The sequence below is a fragment of the Acipenser ruthenus genome, chromosome 1, assembly GCF_902713425.1.
Source record: "Acipenser ruthenus chromosome 1, fAciRut3.2 maternal haplotype, whole genome shotgun sequence".
NCBI classification, from domain to species: Eukaryota; Metazoa; Chordata; class Actinopteri; order Acipenseriformes; family Acipenseridae; genus Acipenser; species Acipenser ruthenus.
In genome coordinates, this window is record NC_081189.1 from 33,483,276 (window position 1) to 33,501,955 (window position 18,680).

The following is an 18,680-nucleotide window of genomic DNA, read 5'->3' on the forward strand; positions in this document are numbered from 1 at the left end:
CTGATTGGTGCATGTTTTTACCTTTGTTCAGCATTTATATGTATACTGTAAGCGTTTTAAAAAATACTTTAAAAGTTATGATGTGCAATTTCATTATTTGAATTTGTTTGGATTTAAATTATAAGGCAGATCTTCTCACCATACGGCATCAGACATAACTGTTTTTTATAATGGACACGTACAGTCGGGTGTAAATGGTGCAGCACATGAAGTTACAGCAGCTTCAGTGAAGCATGCAGGACAATGTGTTCGTGGCTTGCAACCCAAGTACTCCTGCTGAACACATGTATAATCATCACCTCTGCTCAATCTGTCATTGGGCGTACATTTAAAATGTTAAATTGCGTTTCAGATGTTTGGATCAGTCAGGCAGTAGACTACAATACAGTCCTCAGGTCAGCAATTTTTGCCATATAATTTTATTCTCCTTGCTTCAGCCTCCTGCAAAAATATCTAGTCCTGTGGTGTGAAGCATTCCTTTCGTTGTCTGAGTTGCTCATGTGCTGCCAAATGTAACTTCATGCTGCGATGGTGTCTCTTCCATGGTGGATACAGATAACATTGAGCTAGCACTGCTTATTCTTTATCTCAATTCAACATTGCTGAGCATCCTGGTGTTGAATTATTCTGATCACAATTGCTCTCTTGGGACAGACCACTCTGCAGCGCTACAGCAGTGACTTTCAGCATTGCCCTTACGCTTGCCACCGTGTTATCAAAATTGGGCCCATAGTGATGCGGTGAGGGGACGGGGTTAACTAAACTTTTATCATGTATCTGTGTAACTTTTTGTATTTCACAACAAAGCATAGATTCATAGGTACAGTAGGTGGGCCTTTCAATCTTTAAACAGTGTATAATATTGTACTTACACAGTACTTTTGAATGAATGGTTAATAAAGCAAAATAGGACTTTTTATACTTGTGCCACAAACAAACTATCCTCACCCCAAAGTAACCCAAATATCAGCTGCATTTTAAGACAGATTTCTCTTTCAAGACAAGAAGCTTCTGTCTCTATAGTTGTTATACTATTCAATGTCTGCATTTAGAATTAAGGTAGATATAAAAGAACATTGATGACAGATCTGTTTTCAGAGATATTTGCAAAACACCTGAGCCTAGCACAGCTGTTATCTGCTTCAGTAACTTGACTTCCGTGCAATTGTGAATAAATGGCTGAGCAATTTTAGATGTCTGTAGCATCACTGTAGTAATGACAACATTTTAAACAATATCACTGACTCCAATTTCAACAGACTAAAAGATATTGAGGGAAGATATATAACCCACCTTGGATAAAGGCATCTGCCAAATAAATAAATAATAATTAAATATAAGACACAGAATAATGCAGAGTACTCTTTAGAGTAAAGAAAAGGAAGTAACTGAAAAAGGACAATGTAGTCCTGGGCGTTTAAGGAAAGGGGCCAAGACTACATTTCCCAGAATGCCTCTTGGCAAGTATCAGAAACCCTGAGTTTCCTGAGGGACACCTGCCTGTAATTAAGCAGGCAGGTATATAAACAGGGCTGACAATGAAGACAGGGTCTCTGTGTAGGGGCTGTGTGTGTAGACCCAGTGACTACAAGAGAAGGTTTGAGCAATTGGAAAATATGTCATCTGTGTTCATTGGAACATTGTTTTGTTAAACCTGTAAATGGCTTAGCTGTCTGCTTGATAGTTAGGAATTGTTTGAAGGTTCAGTTAGCGCTCCAGTACAGATTTAGGTTTTTGTTTTGCTTTGTTTTATTTTGAATACACCTAACCTTTTCCAATGGGTGCTCACTATAATAATAAACATACAGGTACCGCCCAGTTTAAAACCCACTGACTGGTACTGAGTGCTGCTTACACTGAAGACTGTGTTAAAGATCCAGAGAAAAATGACGAAGTCACAGAGAAAGAACAAGCTTTGTCACAGTTCATAAATGGAGATAAAAAATATGGATACATAAATAGATTATACATAACATGCTTAATGATGAACAAAGAAAACATGACTAAGATTTTCCAGTAGACAGGCTAGTGTAATGTGCTGTAATTCTAAACTGCAAAACAGCAGAGTGCAGGAGCTACTGAAATCTGAATTATGTCAATATGTTTATATCAAAGAAAAGCCAACTTCAGGGAATCTTAATTTTAGCAGTGCAACCAATTAGTATGGGGAGACCAATACTTCAGAAGCACAGTGTACATTTTTACGTTAACCCTTTCAGGACCAAGCATTTTTCAGTGGGATTTTTTTCTATTAAAAAATCACTAAAAATCAATTTTTTACAGTAGCATCTCTAAGTTAGAGAAAACTATGTATATGGACCAGAGTATTATGCATGCCGGTGGTACGTTTAGACGTTTAGTTTGTAACCATGCTATTGAGGGTAGCAATGGAGCATGTCGATTTGCACGAAATCCATTTGGGAACTTCAATGTGTTGAACAGAGTAAACCATTTTAGGAAGAAATAGAAAACACCCATTAAAGAGCACCATAAAGGTATGAAATATCAGTTATCTTAAATGCATTAACTTTGTTTCTAAGAAAATGTTTACATTTGTTACCTCTATAGAAACACTAAGGGTTTTTACAGAGCAAAACACAGAAATGAAATACCAACAGAGATGCAACAATTAGTCGATGCATTGATTATTGATCACCCGTCCCTTGCATTTCCCAAACTTCGATTATATATTGGTGGATCGATGCATCAAATTGGAGCCTGGTTTGAAGTCTCCCACTTCTAGTTTACATTAAAACATAGATAATGTAGTTTACCAGTAGGATTACAATGGAACAGGAACGTGTATAAATATCTGGGAGTGTATGTAGATGGGATAGGAGCAGCTAAAGATAATTGGGATGGAGTGCTTACTCAGATGAAGGGCAGGCTGCAGAGCTGGAAGTGGCTCATCACCAAACTCTTCTATAGTGTTAGTGATCAGTAACCTGGTCACTTCAATGCTGTGTTGCTGATAAAAGAAACTTACCGTATTGCAATTTATTTGGGATGGGCTGCACAGGAAAAACAAAGTGTGCTGTATTTCCCAGTTGAGGAGGGGGGACAGGGTTTCATTGATGTTTGTAGCAGGGTGGCAGCATTTACACTCCAGTCTCTACAGAGGCTGCTGTACGTGCCTGAGGACCTCCCCTAGCAAGTTCTGGTCTTCACATTCCTTTCCAGGGTAGGTGGGCTAAATTAGACAAGACCGCTCTTTAAATGGCAGTGGAGAAGCTGGACATGACAGTTCTGCATGGGTTCTATTAGGGGATTTTTAATGCTTGTGTTAAGGGTTTTTTTCACAGGGGTCACAGGGGTCAGCAGCCTGGAGTTAGAGGCCCCAATGTTAGAGCTGCAGGCTGAGCCGGCTGTAGAGCAGTGCAGTGACACCCCAGGGAGACTGCTTCACTTTGGGACAAGGGCAGCTTTCAATTCAGTGCAATTGAGAAGAAAGGTGTCTATAGGGCTTGTGTAAACATCAGACACTACGACTCCTTTAAAGGATCTTCCACACACTGGCGTGAGAAGCTGGGGGTAGAAGACTCTCTCACCTGCCTGGTGGTGTCTATAAGCCATCACTGCAGAAGAAGGTAGGGGACCTGCAATGGAGAGTTCTGTACACCATTGTGGCAACTAGTTTCTGTTTTTTGCCTCAGACTACAGCCTCTGTTCTGTATATTAACTGATATGCTAAAGGCCTGTTTTATTTTATTTTTATTTTTGGAGTAAATTATCTCCACTCCATGAGGTCAAATCATGCTTACTGCAGCTGAGTACACATCTGCTTGTATCATATTCAGCACCATATACTATTTTATTTATAATTTTATAGTTGGTTCAGGCAATGGCAGATGCAGGAAATGCAATAGCTAAGAGGCATGATAAAATCCCACAACAAGGCACTGCTGAGGAGGTAGGTCTGGAGGGGCTGCTTAACTTGTGAAGAAGATTAAAGAGTGTCTGTTAGCAACTGTGGAAATTGAAGTGGGTGCCATCTTGTTTTCTCCCAACTAATATTTCAGGATTTTATTGTGTTATGGCTTACTTGTCTACTAGTTTTTTTACTTATTATATAGTACACTAATACGAATGCAAGTTCTAAGTGTAGAGAATTACATTGCATAAAAAAGGCAAAGAAAGAGACACCCAAGAAAGAAAGTTGGTAGAATTAGCAGTAGAATAAAGTGCTCTTTGAAAACTTAGATATTATTAAAGAAAGGCATAAAAAAAAAATATTGGAAATTAAAATAAATTAATACTTTGCTAGAAACTTTGTAGGATGCACACTTTGTGATTGATCATACAATAATTATGTTTTGCATGACACAACTATTTTTAATGCACAATGGTCCATTCTGTGCGACAAACTGCTGTAAATGGCTTGGTTGCACTTTAAGAAAAAAATGAGCCTGGATTATTTACCTAGAAAGTATAAAAACAAAATGCTGAAATGTATTGCCAATTAAGAAACCTATGAATCACAGTTAAATTGGATCAAATATGCAGTGTATATTTAAAATAGTGCTGTAGTGAATTTGGTATTCATTTCATTTATCGTTATTTGATCATTTCAGAAATAAAATTACCTATTTGTTTTAAACTGACTCAGGATCCTTATTGAAACATCATGAACCTGTTCCTTTTGCAAAAACCTACATTTGAATGACCTACTATTTTGTCTTTATTGGTATTTGAAGGTTCTGGAGAGTAATATAAATCTCTGAGCTATTGCTGTATTTGGTAATATTGTCATGCAATCTTAAAATGTCAATATATGTGACAGCATTCACTGAGCTGGATTATTATTTAAGGAACAGATAACAGTGTTTAGTAGTCTGTCAGGGTTCTGTGTAGCAGTGATATAACTAGCACTAATTGGAAACTGCAGTACAGTAATATATCCCTGTACGTGTCCCAGGGTTACCTCCTATCAAGGGCTGTCTTGTGAGTTCTTAGTTTGAAGGCCTTCTTTAAGATTGATTGCAGCTAGACTGGGATTTGGCCAGAAATCAATCTGGTACACATTTCTCAAGCAAGTTAGTCTACTGCCTTTGAAGTAAAATAATATATATATATATATATATATATATATATATATATATATATATATATATATATATATATATATATATATTTTGGTGTAGACATTTACAAAATCAACATTTTTGGAATCCAATAACGTTAACCACTGTCAGACTCAATTTGTGGTTGGTGTAGCAGGTATGTGATGAAAGTATTTTCTAGAACTCTTCTTAACAATGTCAGATAGCAGTAAGGTTTTTCCAGAGTAGACCTGCATTTATACTTTGGTTAATCGTTTACTGAAGAAGCCAGCGGGGTTGCTTGTTTCACCACACTCGGCGCAGAGGCCGGGTGGTTCCAAGAGGACCATACCTGTTCCAGGAAATCAGGGAACGCCGGGAATGGCTGAAGGCGGGGCAATGAAGCCTACATCCTGAAGACGGACTAGCGCGGTTCGGGCACTGCCGCCCAAGGTACCTGGAGGAACTTGGAGGCTCGCTCCATAAACGCCGGGATCGAGCTTGGAAGAGGGGAAAACCCAGTATCTAAGGTTGCCTCGGAGTGGGGACCTGTCCCGAAGGTTAGCTCCTGAACATCTCCTTCCTCCTCATCTTGAGGGAAGGAGCTACCATCCCAGAGGCCGTGATTTGAGATTGTGTCCTGGTCTTCTACAGCCACAGCCAAGTCTGGCTCTGAAATGTCCCGGGCGACTACCGTTAAAGGCGAGGTCAGTTCTGGGGCAGGTGCAAGCAGCGGAGCCAGGGCCAGAGCATGGGGTTGGGCCTGCTGCCTGGCCAAATACTCCAGGACTTGAGCCATTTGGTCCTTCAACTCGGAAATGTCTTCTGTCTGCTTTGACTGTTTCGCCCGCTTAGCACTCTGCGCAGGAGACTTAGAGCAGCTGCGAGAATGAGGCGCTGGACATTGGTATGAATGTTCAGTTAACAATGAATTAGGAAAGCGAGTCAAATGTTAACTGCATAACTTTGTTGTTTTAATTGGCCATGATTATTTCACTGATGCTACAATGAGGGAAACTACAATGCATATATTTACGTTTGCTTGGCTTGGGAAGTTGGTGTGTGGCGGACTGCGGGGTGGCGATATAACGGGTAAAAACAGCACTGTTTTTTTATTGGTGACATTTGTTCCGAGAGAAAAGCTGGCGGTATGTGAGGGTGGCGTTATAAAGGGAGGCGGTATAATGTGGGACAACTGTACTGATATTTCTTTGTTTTTTATGTAAACTATAGAGGAATAATTGTGTTACATAGTTTTCAAGATGTTTCACATTGTTTCAGTGCCCTGTCCAGGCAGGTTTGTCTGAGTCCGGCTTTCACCCACTCCCAGATGGACAAATGAACCAGCTGTATGTTGAACCAAGGCTTTCAGTTTGATCATATTTGTTTGTTTACTTTTTAATGAAAAGCAGAGACAATGTGCAATGCAATATTGTAAAGAAAATGCTTCCATTGTTTTATTTTCTGTAGCTATCCGGTTACTGTTTTATTTCTGTTAGCTTTTTTGTATCATACATGTAATATTGATCTGGGAAAAAGCTTTGGTGTTGCTAGATGCTGAAAGTTAAAGCCCCTGCCGCCTTCCCAATAATACCAGCACTTTGATATCTGTAAAATAGAGCAGCGATAACACAATGTACAAAGTTATTATTTATTACAGAACATCTGAACACATGTATTATTGAATTGTGGTTTGTCAAACTTGTACTTTACTTGAACAAAAGTTATTGTATTTCTTGCTCTTATTGTATTACTTGTATTGTAACGCTTGAAATGTTTTTGCCTACGATTGTAAGTCGCCCTGGATAAGGGCGTCTGCTAAGAAATAAATAATAATAATAATGTTATTAGGATCATGGGAGGTCTGCTCTCTGTCTGTTTTCATTTGAAGCAAACAAATGCTGTGTTTATAGCAAAGTGTGTCAGTATCTATAGCAGTGCTGTATGTAGGTTCTTGTAGGTTTTCATGGGAGTTTATAGGACTGTTTACTGTATTTAATCAAGGATACATCTGGACTATCTCACAGCAGAAACTGCTCAAACAAACAGTATTAAAGCCTATCCTAATGAGGTTAAACACATACTGTAAGAAAGGAACATTGTGGTTTATGATGATGTGGTCATAAGAGCCTAAACAATTGCTGACAGCTGTTCCCCATAGTGAAAGCATTAATGTTCAATTTAACGTTTATGGCAAATAAAAAAAAAAGTTTTAACTTTATATATATGTCCTCAGGGACTGCTTTTTCTGAGTGGAAGGATACGTAATACATTTAATACATGTATTTATTAGCATTTATTTCTTGTTTTTTTTTTTTTTAATATGTGCCCATACTACATAGGTAATGGTGACTTTTTTTTGATGCTCAAAAAATTATCTACCATTCTACCATTGTATCTGTCCTTGTACCTACAGTACAGATGGAATACCATTGAAGATCCTTTGTGAACTTTAAAAAGTGATTTTGTTTTCTATGGCTGTTGTGTAAAAAACAAAGAGCGTGAGAAAGTACTTCAGAAGTCTTATTTTCTTCCTTTGTTCCAGAATGGATTCTTCAGGTTATCTAATGGACATTATTTTATTGAACCCATTCGTAACTATCATCAGGAGGAGGGGGCGCAGCACCCACATGTCATCTACAGGAGGCATTTTCCACAGTCGCCCCACAGGCAGCGACGTGACATCGACTCAGGAGACAAGATGATGTGTGGACTTAAAGGTCAGGCACACTTTTTTCTTTCATAATTAATGCTGTTAAGATTTCACAGTGCCAACAACACCAAGTCCCAATGGGGGTTATGTGATTTACTTGCACATTAACAACAGCCCGTGTTACCTGGAATGTTGTCAACAACTTTATCACCAGCATGAAGCTAACCCTTTTGGCTTTTACAGTTCAAACAAGCTTACATAGTGATTCATTGTGTACCTTTTTTGAAAGATTTGTTTGGGGTATAAGGATTGGTTATTAACTGCCAGCATTGTGCTTTTAAAGCAGACAAAACTAGACTAATGTTTTTGGTCTTGCAGTGTGTCCTGTGCCAGTTATCCTGAAAATAAGCTTACCTAGACAACTTGCTTACCCCCATCCTCTTACTTGATGTTGTTCTGTAATTGTAAATCATCATAAAAAACACACAAAATAGAACACAGCAGCAGCATGGGGATTGTTGTGTTCAGCCTTTAATGGCCTGAAAATAGTTACACAACCATCTTCAGGAGGCAAATGGAGAGCAGGCTGTACAACCCAATAACATACAGCAACAAAGCATTGACACCATGGTGTATGTGGGTGTGTTGCACTTATTTAATGGGTCATGGGTTATGAGAGGTGCATAGAAAATAAATGAAATACCGGTACTGCTAGTTTAAATTAACTGTTGTGAAATAATTTCAGGATCGTGTAGCTGGAATGTAGGGATGTGTAACAATTGGGATTCGATAGGCATGATACATCTCTTTGTACTGTATATAGAAATGTTAAATACCTTGAAAAACCTTTGCCTCAGATTAAAAAACAAACAAAAAAAAAACACTAAAAAAGTTAAAAGTACCCACACTTGCTTTCTGGAGACCTGACACAGGGTGCAAGCAATGGGACGGAAAATATATATCAGTGGACCAGTATTATCTCTGAAAAGTCTTTTTTTATCTGCATAATTTAAAACTAAACCGCCTACTTTATCAAACCTGATACCACTGCTTTTAGAACAAGATGCTGTTTACTCTGATTGAAGCAGTACACTATACAATTGTCTTAAGTGTTGTTTCTGTCAGAAGTTGGAATTGGAAGTTGTTTCATTAGATTTACAAATACGGTTGTGTTTTCAAGGGAGTCTGCGAAAGAGCAAATACTTTATCTTCTGTCTCATTGTAACAGGGTGAAAGGTGCAAGTTTACCGCCACCCTCAATCACATTACTTTCACAGGAACCCAGGGGTATTTAAAACGCAGTGAAAACAGTCACTGGTAGCATTCACAGGCATAAATGTTTATTTTGGCACTGGATACTACAAACACATTTTGCAAACAACAACTGATGCTCACCGACTAGCAGGTTGTAAATACAGCAGCATTAAATAATTTCCAGCCACGCCTACTTCTAACAGGATTAATTATTCAACAAACATTTGGACCTGGAATCATTTTATACAAAAATAAACTATTATTTAACATTTAGACTTTTACAATAAAACATTCATATACTTTACGTTAAACATGTTTCTTCTCATTTATACGTATTTGTTTAACCTGCATGCATACCGTTTTTGTTCACAAACGATCATTAAAGTATTATATTGCTTACATATTAGCGTTGCCATTATTATTCTTTAACTATTACCAGTAAAGACTGGATTAACATGACCCCATTCTATTGGAAGATTACCGAACATATGGCTATAACAAACCCTTGTTCCACATGTATATCTACGGCAACTTCATTAAGGGAAGCGCCCTCATCTAAATACAGCAATACACCGTCATATGTCAAACACACTTGATCAACAGCATGCACAATACAATATCACAGTGAGGGCCTCACCCTCACACTCATAAAAAAAAGAAAAAAGGAAGACAAGATGGAGGCTTTTTAAGCAATATTTCAACTGCATCCCTGAGGTTTATATTCATTCCCAATGTATGTACCTAAATTGAAAAGTATAATAGTTTATACCACAAGTGTGGGCATATCTATCGTGGGATACATTTTTGTTATCCCACTCATGAGTGGATAACATAAGTGGGATAACATGCTTACTGGGACTAGTTTAGAATATGTTTTTGTTTATATTCCAATCCAGTGTCGGAGGAGCTGTGCTTCGGTAGTTCAAACAATACTGCCACCGAGACAGGTTTTACACAACTTTAAAATTTCAGATTTCTATTGTTGTTTTGATTTGGACCCTGATTTCCTTGTGAACGAGTTTAGTCAAGAAATGACAGTTTCTGATCTGACTTATCAGTACAGCCTGTAGCCCCTTCATTAACACCGGTAACAGTAGGAAACAACAGAGACCAGCCAAAATGAACCATTTAAAGAGTAAGTAGCGGGGTTCTGAAAAATATAGCGTTATATGTCCCCACGTGTTGCTACAACTGTTTAAATAACGTACCTGTAATTTTTCTTTTCACTATGTTTCATAAATATATACACCCAAAAGCGAAAGCCCTTAATACATTTATCCAGGAAATTTCCACTATGATGGAACATTTCATTTTCCAGAATGTCCTGAGGATCACAAGCAATAAAGCTGCTCAAATCAAATGCATGGTCCATTAAATTCAGCAGAAGCAGAGTGAAGGTTATATAAATAGGATTTTCTCACATTGGATTTAATCACGGGAGTCTCCAGGTAATTATTGTTTAGGTACCCCTGCGAATGCAGGAACAGCTGGCATATTGCCACTTCGACAAGTTAAGGTCAAAAAACAAAAAAAACATACGTACTGTAGATCAGAACATCATTCAAAGACTATTGTCTGTTTTACTGTATTTGTAGTATGCTTGTACTGGTAACTGATTTAATTCTGTACATGTCAAAAGCAGAAATGTGAACATATATAGATTTTAACTAGCTCTCTGTCTCATCTTCTCTCAACATTTCCCTTTTGTGAATGTTCTGCTTTTTCTTTTCTTATATCTGATCTTCCTTTTTCTTTCTTTTTTGCGTTATATGGCCCCACGTGTTGCTAATAACGCACTGTTAACATCCTGACAGTGTTTTACACTTATAACTTTAAAGTCTGTTTCAAAGCTTTTTTCAAAATGGCTGCTCTAGTGTACTGGGGTTTGAGATCTGTCCTCTAAATCACTACAGGAAGAGCAATAAATAATAAAAAAAAAACATAACAAGTGCTCTTGCTTTTCTGTTCCGTACCACATCATGGATTGTTTGCTGTGTTACCTGTTTGACAATGTGGGCAATAATCCTTACATAATCAGTGCACTAAGCGGACAATTTCGATTTTAAAGTTGTAAGTGTAAAATGTCAGGATGCTAACAATAAAAAGAAAAATTACAGGTACGTCACTTAAACAGGAGCCGTGTAACTATATTTTTCAGAACCCCACTACTTACTCTTTAAATCAGTAGATATTGACGAAACGGAAAGTTTCCTTAGACAATAAAAACCAAAACCCAGTAAAGAAAACAACCTTTAGTCCCTTCATTAACACTGGTAATGATACGAAACAACAGAGAGGCTGCAAATTGACAGAGTGAGCTCAAGGTTCTAGCTAAAAAGCCATAAACAGGGTTCGAAATTAAACCGTGTCAAAGCATAGTCTTTTGACAATGAAAGTAAAGATCTGCCAGGTGAAATAATCTAAATGAATTTATTTAATATAAGAAATGTAAAAATTGTGTTGCTATTTATTTCAAATATATACCTGTGGTATAAACAGAATAGTGAATAGTCATTCATGGTATACAGTTTCTATTCCCCTTAGGAGGATGTCCTTACATAAACCACTTGCCCCTTTCGCATACATGCCAACAGTCCCTATATGGTCGGGACAGTTCAGATTTCCTAGCAAATGTCCCATGTCCCGATGCATAGGAAGAAATTCCTGATATTTATCCATAGAAAAAAAAAATTATTCTGCACAGTAGAGTTGGTGAAAACCACACGCTGTGCTCTTTGTGCGGCTGACACATCTGCTGATCACCAACTTATACAAAAGTAAGTGTTTCAATATGTCTATTTTTACTGTCATGATGGTCGTGTTGTGTTGAGTTGGGAGGGATATGTCTATTATATGATAATGAGTGCTTTTTGTGTATGACTCCTCCCATGTGTATGATGCGTATGACCCCCCCCCAGAGATGAGTGTCCTGCTGAACAGTTTCCAAATGTTGGCAAGTATGCTTTCAGGGCATGTGATTTACTGGGACAGCCTCCTGTGGCAAATAAAAACCATATACCACAAACAATCATTCAGTATCCTCGATGTATTCATTGTACACTGACTGTATGAGTGATGTATCTTCTGGGTTTATTCAGCATAATAGTGAAGTATGGCAAAAATGGTTGTACGTTATATTGATGTAAATTGAGTTCAAATAAAATTTCAGATTCATTTTGAAATTCTTGGAAAAAATTGTCCTGTACTGAGCATTTTCAGTATGAAAATGACCATAGTGACCACATTCTAGTAGATAATATATGTATTTTTCTGTGAAATTATTTATTTTTCTCTTGTGTCCAAATTACCGTATCAAATCACACACCTTTAACAGGAAAGTATTATTTTTGCGCTGACTCTGCTACTTTATTAAAAAAATCACGACGCCTCATATACGCTGAGCAGGCTGAGGTGAGCAATTATGACTGCGTGCAAGTTGAATATCAATTGTGTTACAACACTCTTTACCGGCTCATGTCTAACCTTTAAACAAATCATAGTTGTTAGTGATCCGGTCTGTATGTCTTTATGATTCACTATTAAACATGACTCCTTATTAAAGATTTGTGATCAGCATTTTTCAGATTGGAGCATACATATAGTCACAGTTTAATGCAGCTGATTAGAAACAAATAGTATAGTATTGCATGAAGTGGCAAAACCACCTGAAACATGTTGTACAATTATCAGGTTTCACAATGTTTCATGATTTCCATTACATGAGAGTAGGTGTTAAAACTTCATGCTGATATTGGACTCGGCTCTCGCCAAAATAAGCACCAACTAAGACATAGCTTACTTTACCTTCCATCTGATGATGTAGATATCCTTCTGGCTGGTGTTCATGGCTGCAGTATAATGCTGGCTCCAGGGATCAACCACAGTGTGGCCTCCCTTCTGTGGGGTCTTCAAGGGGGCACCTTCCATCCTCTGTGTTTTGTCGACTAGCCCACGACACCTTAAGAGGGCTCGACAGTGATTCTGGCATCCCAGCATCACCCCCCTCTGTCCCCCACTCAGCTAAGCCCAGCTTACTTACCTTCCTTTACGTCAACGTTTTTGTTTATTTCTACTGTGTTTGTGGTCCCCAACCAGAATCTTTTCATCATAAAGTATAATTATATACTCCCAAAAGTGAAAGCCCTTAATACATTTAACCAGTAAATTTCCGCTGTGATGGAACATTTCATTTTCCAGAATGTCCTGGGGATCACAAGCAATAAAGCTGCTCAAATCAAGTGCATGTCCCATTAAATTCAGCAGAAGAAGAGTGAAGGTGTGACAGGAATGGTGAGTGGGGACGTCAGGCTAGCAGTGCAGGAAACAAAAACACAGACAGTACTGAAGGCAAAAAGACGCTGCGCGCCGTTTATTTAAATACAAAAATGAATAAAATATTTAAACACAAAACACTGCTCACAGAGCAAAATAAAAGTTTAAACAAAAATAATCACAAACACAAAATAATAACAAAACCCAGGTCAGACTGGGTGATCGCCTTCACTGATCCTGTATATTTTTCTATTTTAGTTTCTCTCTCGCTCCTCCTCTGAACACCCACCTGGAACCGAGAGCGCTGCAGGTTTATATGCAGGTGACCATCTCCCGATTTAGCAACAAATTAATCACTTAATTCGGGAGATGGCCACCTTCTGCACAAGGTTTTTAAATTACTGTGGATGGGGCTTCCGATCCACGCTACTAAACAATACAATATAATACATTTGGCTACACCGTCAAAACAATAACAAAACAACGCGGCTACGCCATCATATATATATATATATATATATATTTTTTTTTTTAATCATAAAACTAAACACATACCAAACAATAAATTGCACAGGGGCGGAGGGGGAGACCCCGTTCTAAAAATAAATAAACAAATAACTGTACAGGGCTCCTCGCCCTGTTACAGAAGGTTATATAAATAGGATTTTCTCACATTGGATTTAATTGTGGGGAAAACCAGGTGGTACCTCTGAGAATGTTTGTTTTACTGTATTTGTTTTCTAAGGAGTACTTTACAGCATGCTTGTACTGGTAACTGATTTAATTCTGTAAATGTCAAAAGCAGAAATGTGAACAAATCTAGTCTTTTTTAATTAGCCCACCATCTCATCTTGTCTCAACATTTTCCTTTTGTGAATATGCTGCTTTTTTTCTTTTCTTATATCTGATTTTCCTTTTTCTCTCTCTTTTGCATTCCTTCTTCCTCATTCATCTCTTTTATCAGAAATATATCGTACCATAACTTGAAACAAATAAAAATCAGTTTGCATCTGTATCAGAGCCTCACGTTAGGGGCCTTTGTTGCTCAGTGGGTTGGTTGCAAGTGATTGTTCTCTAAATAATATTCATTTTCAGCAGTGAGTAAAGGGTCAGTTTATCTCATCTGTTTTTTTTTAAATTTTTTTATTTAAGATTTGACATACATTTCCACATTATCTTTCATTTTCAACAGAATGTACTTGAACTAGAAAAATGAAGGGATGAGTGCAACTTTGTTTTCAAAACATCCCTGCCTAAGCAATTACAATAAACATCCTGTGAAAAAAAGTCTACATTTTACTATTTGACCAGAAAATGGGCCCTATTCACAGAGCTTTACATTTTTTCAAAGTCTGTTTTTTGGAATACAGAAATCCTTAACTTGCTCTAGGGTGTTTTTCAGAGCAGCCAACAGCAGTTTAGAACAGCAATGTGGGCAATAGAAAAGTGTCAGGTGTGAATATGCACTTAGAATACATTCATGCATACTTTCCTTTAATAATAGTACATGTTTGAAATAATACATTTGGAAAAAAGAACAATTATTTTACCAAAGAATGAACTTGATTATAGTATAATTGAGATTAGATTCTAATTACAGTTCAGTTCAGTAAAGATGGCAATATAGACTTAAATATGTTGTTTCAGAATTCCAGTCAGCCTAAATGTGGTGCATAAGATCTGCACAAGATCTGTCTGAAACAAGGCGCTTTGAATCTTGTTCTAAACTAAACATTTACTTTGGGAAAACAAATTAATTTGCAACAATGAATCAAAGATCTCCATCAAGCTCCTGCTGAGTTAAAAACAAATAATGAGGGAAACTTACAATATAAAATTATAAAATAAGTAATTACATTATATAAAGTAATTATAAATATAAAGTAAGTAGTTACATAATTACAATTACATAACAGAAAGTCACAACTATATATATATATATATATATATATATATATATATATATATATATATATATATACACACAGTCTATATAAAAATTACTACTCAACATTTTCAAGAAGTTGGGCACTGTTTAAGAGAGGCATTTCAGTCCCGTGAGATTCTGGCTCGCTCTAAAGCAGCACAACGCACAATGTGTGTGTGTGTGTGTATAATTTTACGAAGTTTACCTACAAAAATAAAATAGAGGTTTCAATATAGGCCATGAAAAAAAAACATAGGTGAAAAAAAGCATTTTCCTCCTTCTCTAATTCCAGTGCAACATACAATAGCAGACTACTTATACATTATTATTATTTACTATAGTTGTCATCACAGCGACGATTGCAACCTGGGCATAACCCTATAAAATACTAGTGTGTGAGCTGTGTGTCTTGTACTGGACAGAGCGATCTTCGGCAGAACTATTTCTGATTTTTGTTGGAGCTGTTGTCTTACTTGTTTTAAAGAAATCTTGCAGCTCTATGCAGTGTGTTCATTGGCTGCCAGGTTCCTAAATGCAGTGTAACAATAAGGTAAACATTTGCTGTATTTTTTTTTAATTTATGAAATCCGTGAAAAATAGCCTTAGTTAAAGTTTCTGCTTTCCTTGCCATCCTGAGCTATTAATTTATTCTGTCCCTCACGAGTTTGTAGTGCTGGAGTTCCACTGTGAATCATCTGTGCAAGTATCCCCAAAGAATCTTTCAGGGTTTGTTCTCTGTCTGGAACCATCGTAATTTACATTGTTGGTCCACTCTTGACACCCCTCAAGCCTCTTTTACCAGATTTTTTTAAACCAGACTTATTTAGAAACCATTGTGAATACCCCTGTGTCTTTTATTTTACATTCTGTTTGATCTTCTATTTCTAAAGGGAATAAAACCTACTGAAAGAGCTTCCGTACAACTTGAGACACCAACATCCTTAAGACTAAACCCTTCCTTTGTTTAATATTATAAGTGTGTGTTAGGAATTTGTTATTGTAGAAAACATCATAGGATTAAGCTGTGTTGTCTTCTGAGACTGGCTCAGATATCTCAGTGGCTGTGTGCTTTGTGTGGCTTTTTTTTATTTCTTAGTCACGCTCCTGTGTATGCTCATTCTGTGTATTCAGTCTGTGTCTGATGGTATGTGTCTACCTGGGTTTCTTTTTGTGTGTTTTATGTACTAGTCAATATTAAAACATACATGTGATGTCGGCCTTTGATCTTTTTATTGATTAATTCTGTGAATCTTCTACTAAAAGTGGCTGTGAGGCTTTGAAGAGAAGGGGAGTGCAGGTACATGTATTGTTGATTAAAGAATCCACAGTTTGTGCTACAATTCCACAAAAAAAAAAAAAAACATTCGTCAACCAAACCACAGTCAGAACAGTTCAACAGAAAAGCGAACACAATTTTATTATGCAACAATCATTTCAACAATTAGTTATATAGTATCATACATTTCAAATATAACTCTTAGAAAAGGGCTTGCGATTTCAGTTTAGAATTTCATGTTGACAGTATAACTTTGAAGACAGGTGTGGGTTCCTAACACTGGTGGATAAAATACTCTGGACAACAAAATATGGGTTTAAACAGGACGGAACCTGTATGTTTATGTGTTCCGTGGTGTCCCTTTGCCAGTGGGAACACGGCTTCTTTTAACAAACAATACAAAACAAAAATAAATCCTAGCTCTTGTTTTGGAGCGCTAACTAAATTAAACAGGATCCCTAACTTTCAGCCAACCCACTAATCCGGTTTACTGACTTTAAATATATTATTTACAAATCACAGATCTAATATACTTTGTTTTAACGTACACCGTATTCAAGTCTACAGCAGGTTCTTACCTTCACACAGACAGTGATTGGCTTTGAAACCTGTCCTTTTCCTGCCTGGCGTGTTAAATTACAAACAGGTGTATTAGCTTAACTGATTGCCAACCAATCAGTGTTTTTGGATAGCTATGGCATTCTGGGAGATGTAGCTTTGCATGCCTCATTTAAACAGCAAGAACTCATTTCTTTTTTTCCACCCACGTTTTTTAATGCCTACCTTACATTCCAGGAAAAAGACTGCATACTATTCTGGGTCCTTTGTATCTCCTTCTACAATAGGACCCCATATTCTACCACAAAATACATTTATACACCTCCCTTTTAATTTTTATTTTACATTTTGTCTGGACAGATTCAGGAACAACAGCAATTTCATCAACACTTAGTAAATCTCTATCAATTACAAGGACGTTAGATTTAAACTCAGCTTTTGCATTTCTTTCCTGGCTTTAACCACTGTTCAAACAAGCTACTAGCCCACTTACATTTTACTTCTTGAAAAACTGATTGACAGTGATATTTAGGTCCTCTTCTGTTTTTGGTTTAGCAAAACAATCAATAACTTTACTCTCCATTCCCGGTTCACATTCCTTTGTTTTTTGCATTTTTATTTTTTCTAATGTCACTTTCATGTTCTACATCTAAAGCATAGTCCTCCGTGCTATCTTCACTTACAACAGACAGCTTTGTCTGTGTAATTGGGATTTCAAACTCAAACTCAGAGGAACTCATGACATCATTCTAACATTGTAACTGTTTAAACTAAGTGTAACAAAAGAGCAAAAACCAAATCCAATGACCAAATTAGCAATCAATTGAATCTCATTATCGAACAAGTATCAATTAGGAAGAAATGTTTTAAGTGGCATAAACAACTCAAAGTGTTGAATCGGTAAGAAAATAATCCAGTTTCTCGTGCCTTATGGCACGCGAAACAGTGAATTATTTTTTTTTACAGATTCAACACTTTGAGTTGTTTATCCCTGACATAAATCTCTCCAGCTACCTCTCATTCTGTTTTATTTCTGTTTCTTTCAGTATGTTTGTATTCTTCATAAATCTTTGTCTTGCTTACCAATCCTGTTGTATAGTTGTATCAGTCAATCTGCGCATCCTGTGTTTACTTATCTTTTTTTACTTCCTCTGTTCAATTTGGAATATCGTTTAGTTATATAAAGATGGAAGTTAAATACAAAAACTGGAATACTTTAACTGTACATTGTCTGTATTAGAACATCTTCAGACATCCAGAATACTGCAGTCAGTTATCCACTGACTTAGTTCAACACAGCAGTTTTCCATGATTTCAGTCAAGTTCAGCAACTAATATGAGAAAATTAATCATTTCACTGCCATGTGGTTCCAAATTCTATTTAAGCAGCTGATGAGGGGAGTTTGAGATGGACCTCTGACCCCAATTCTCACTCCCTTCAGGCTTGGTACTACTTAGGCTGTCTGAGACAGGAGAGCCTAAAGTTTCTAGCAGTCAGCGAACAAACTGTGGTCGGCTTTGATGTTCGGCTTTTAAACTCTGCTTGCATCTCAGAAGAGTTGAGCAGATTTATATTTGTTATGCAGTTCCACAAAAAACTGCTGTTTTTTATTGTTACATCTAGTTGTATCTACTCTGACAGTGTATGTGTGTGATTATATATATATATATATATATATATATATATATATATATATATAT

The 18,680-nt window shown here is 37.0% G+C and overlaps 1 protein-coding gene across 1 annotated transcript in view; it reads left to right on the forward strand.

Moving 5' to 3' along the window:
* The window catches only part of LOC117421012 (A disintegrin and metalloproteinase with thrombospondin motifs 12-like), a 142,117-nt gene that overhangs the window by 36,136 nt on the left and 87,301 nt on the right, over positions 1 to 18,680 (forward strand). The window contains exon 3 of the mRNA XM_034034852.3: positions 7,585 to 7,759. Coding sequence (XP_033890743.3) covers positions 7,585 to 7,759 — 175 coding nt within the window. The remainder of the gene's footprint in view (positions 1 to 7,584; positions 7,760 to 18,680) is intronic.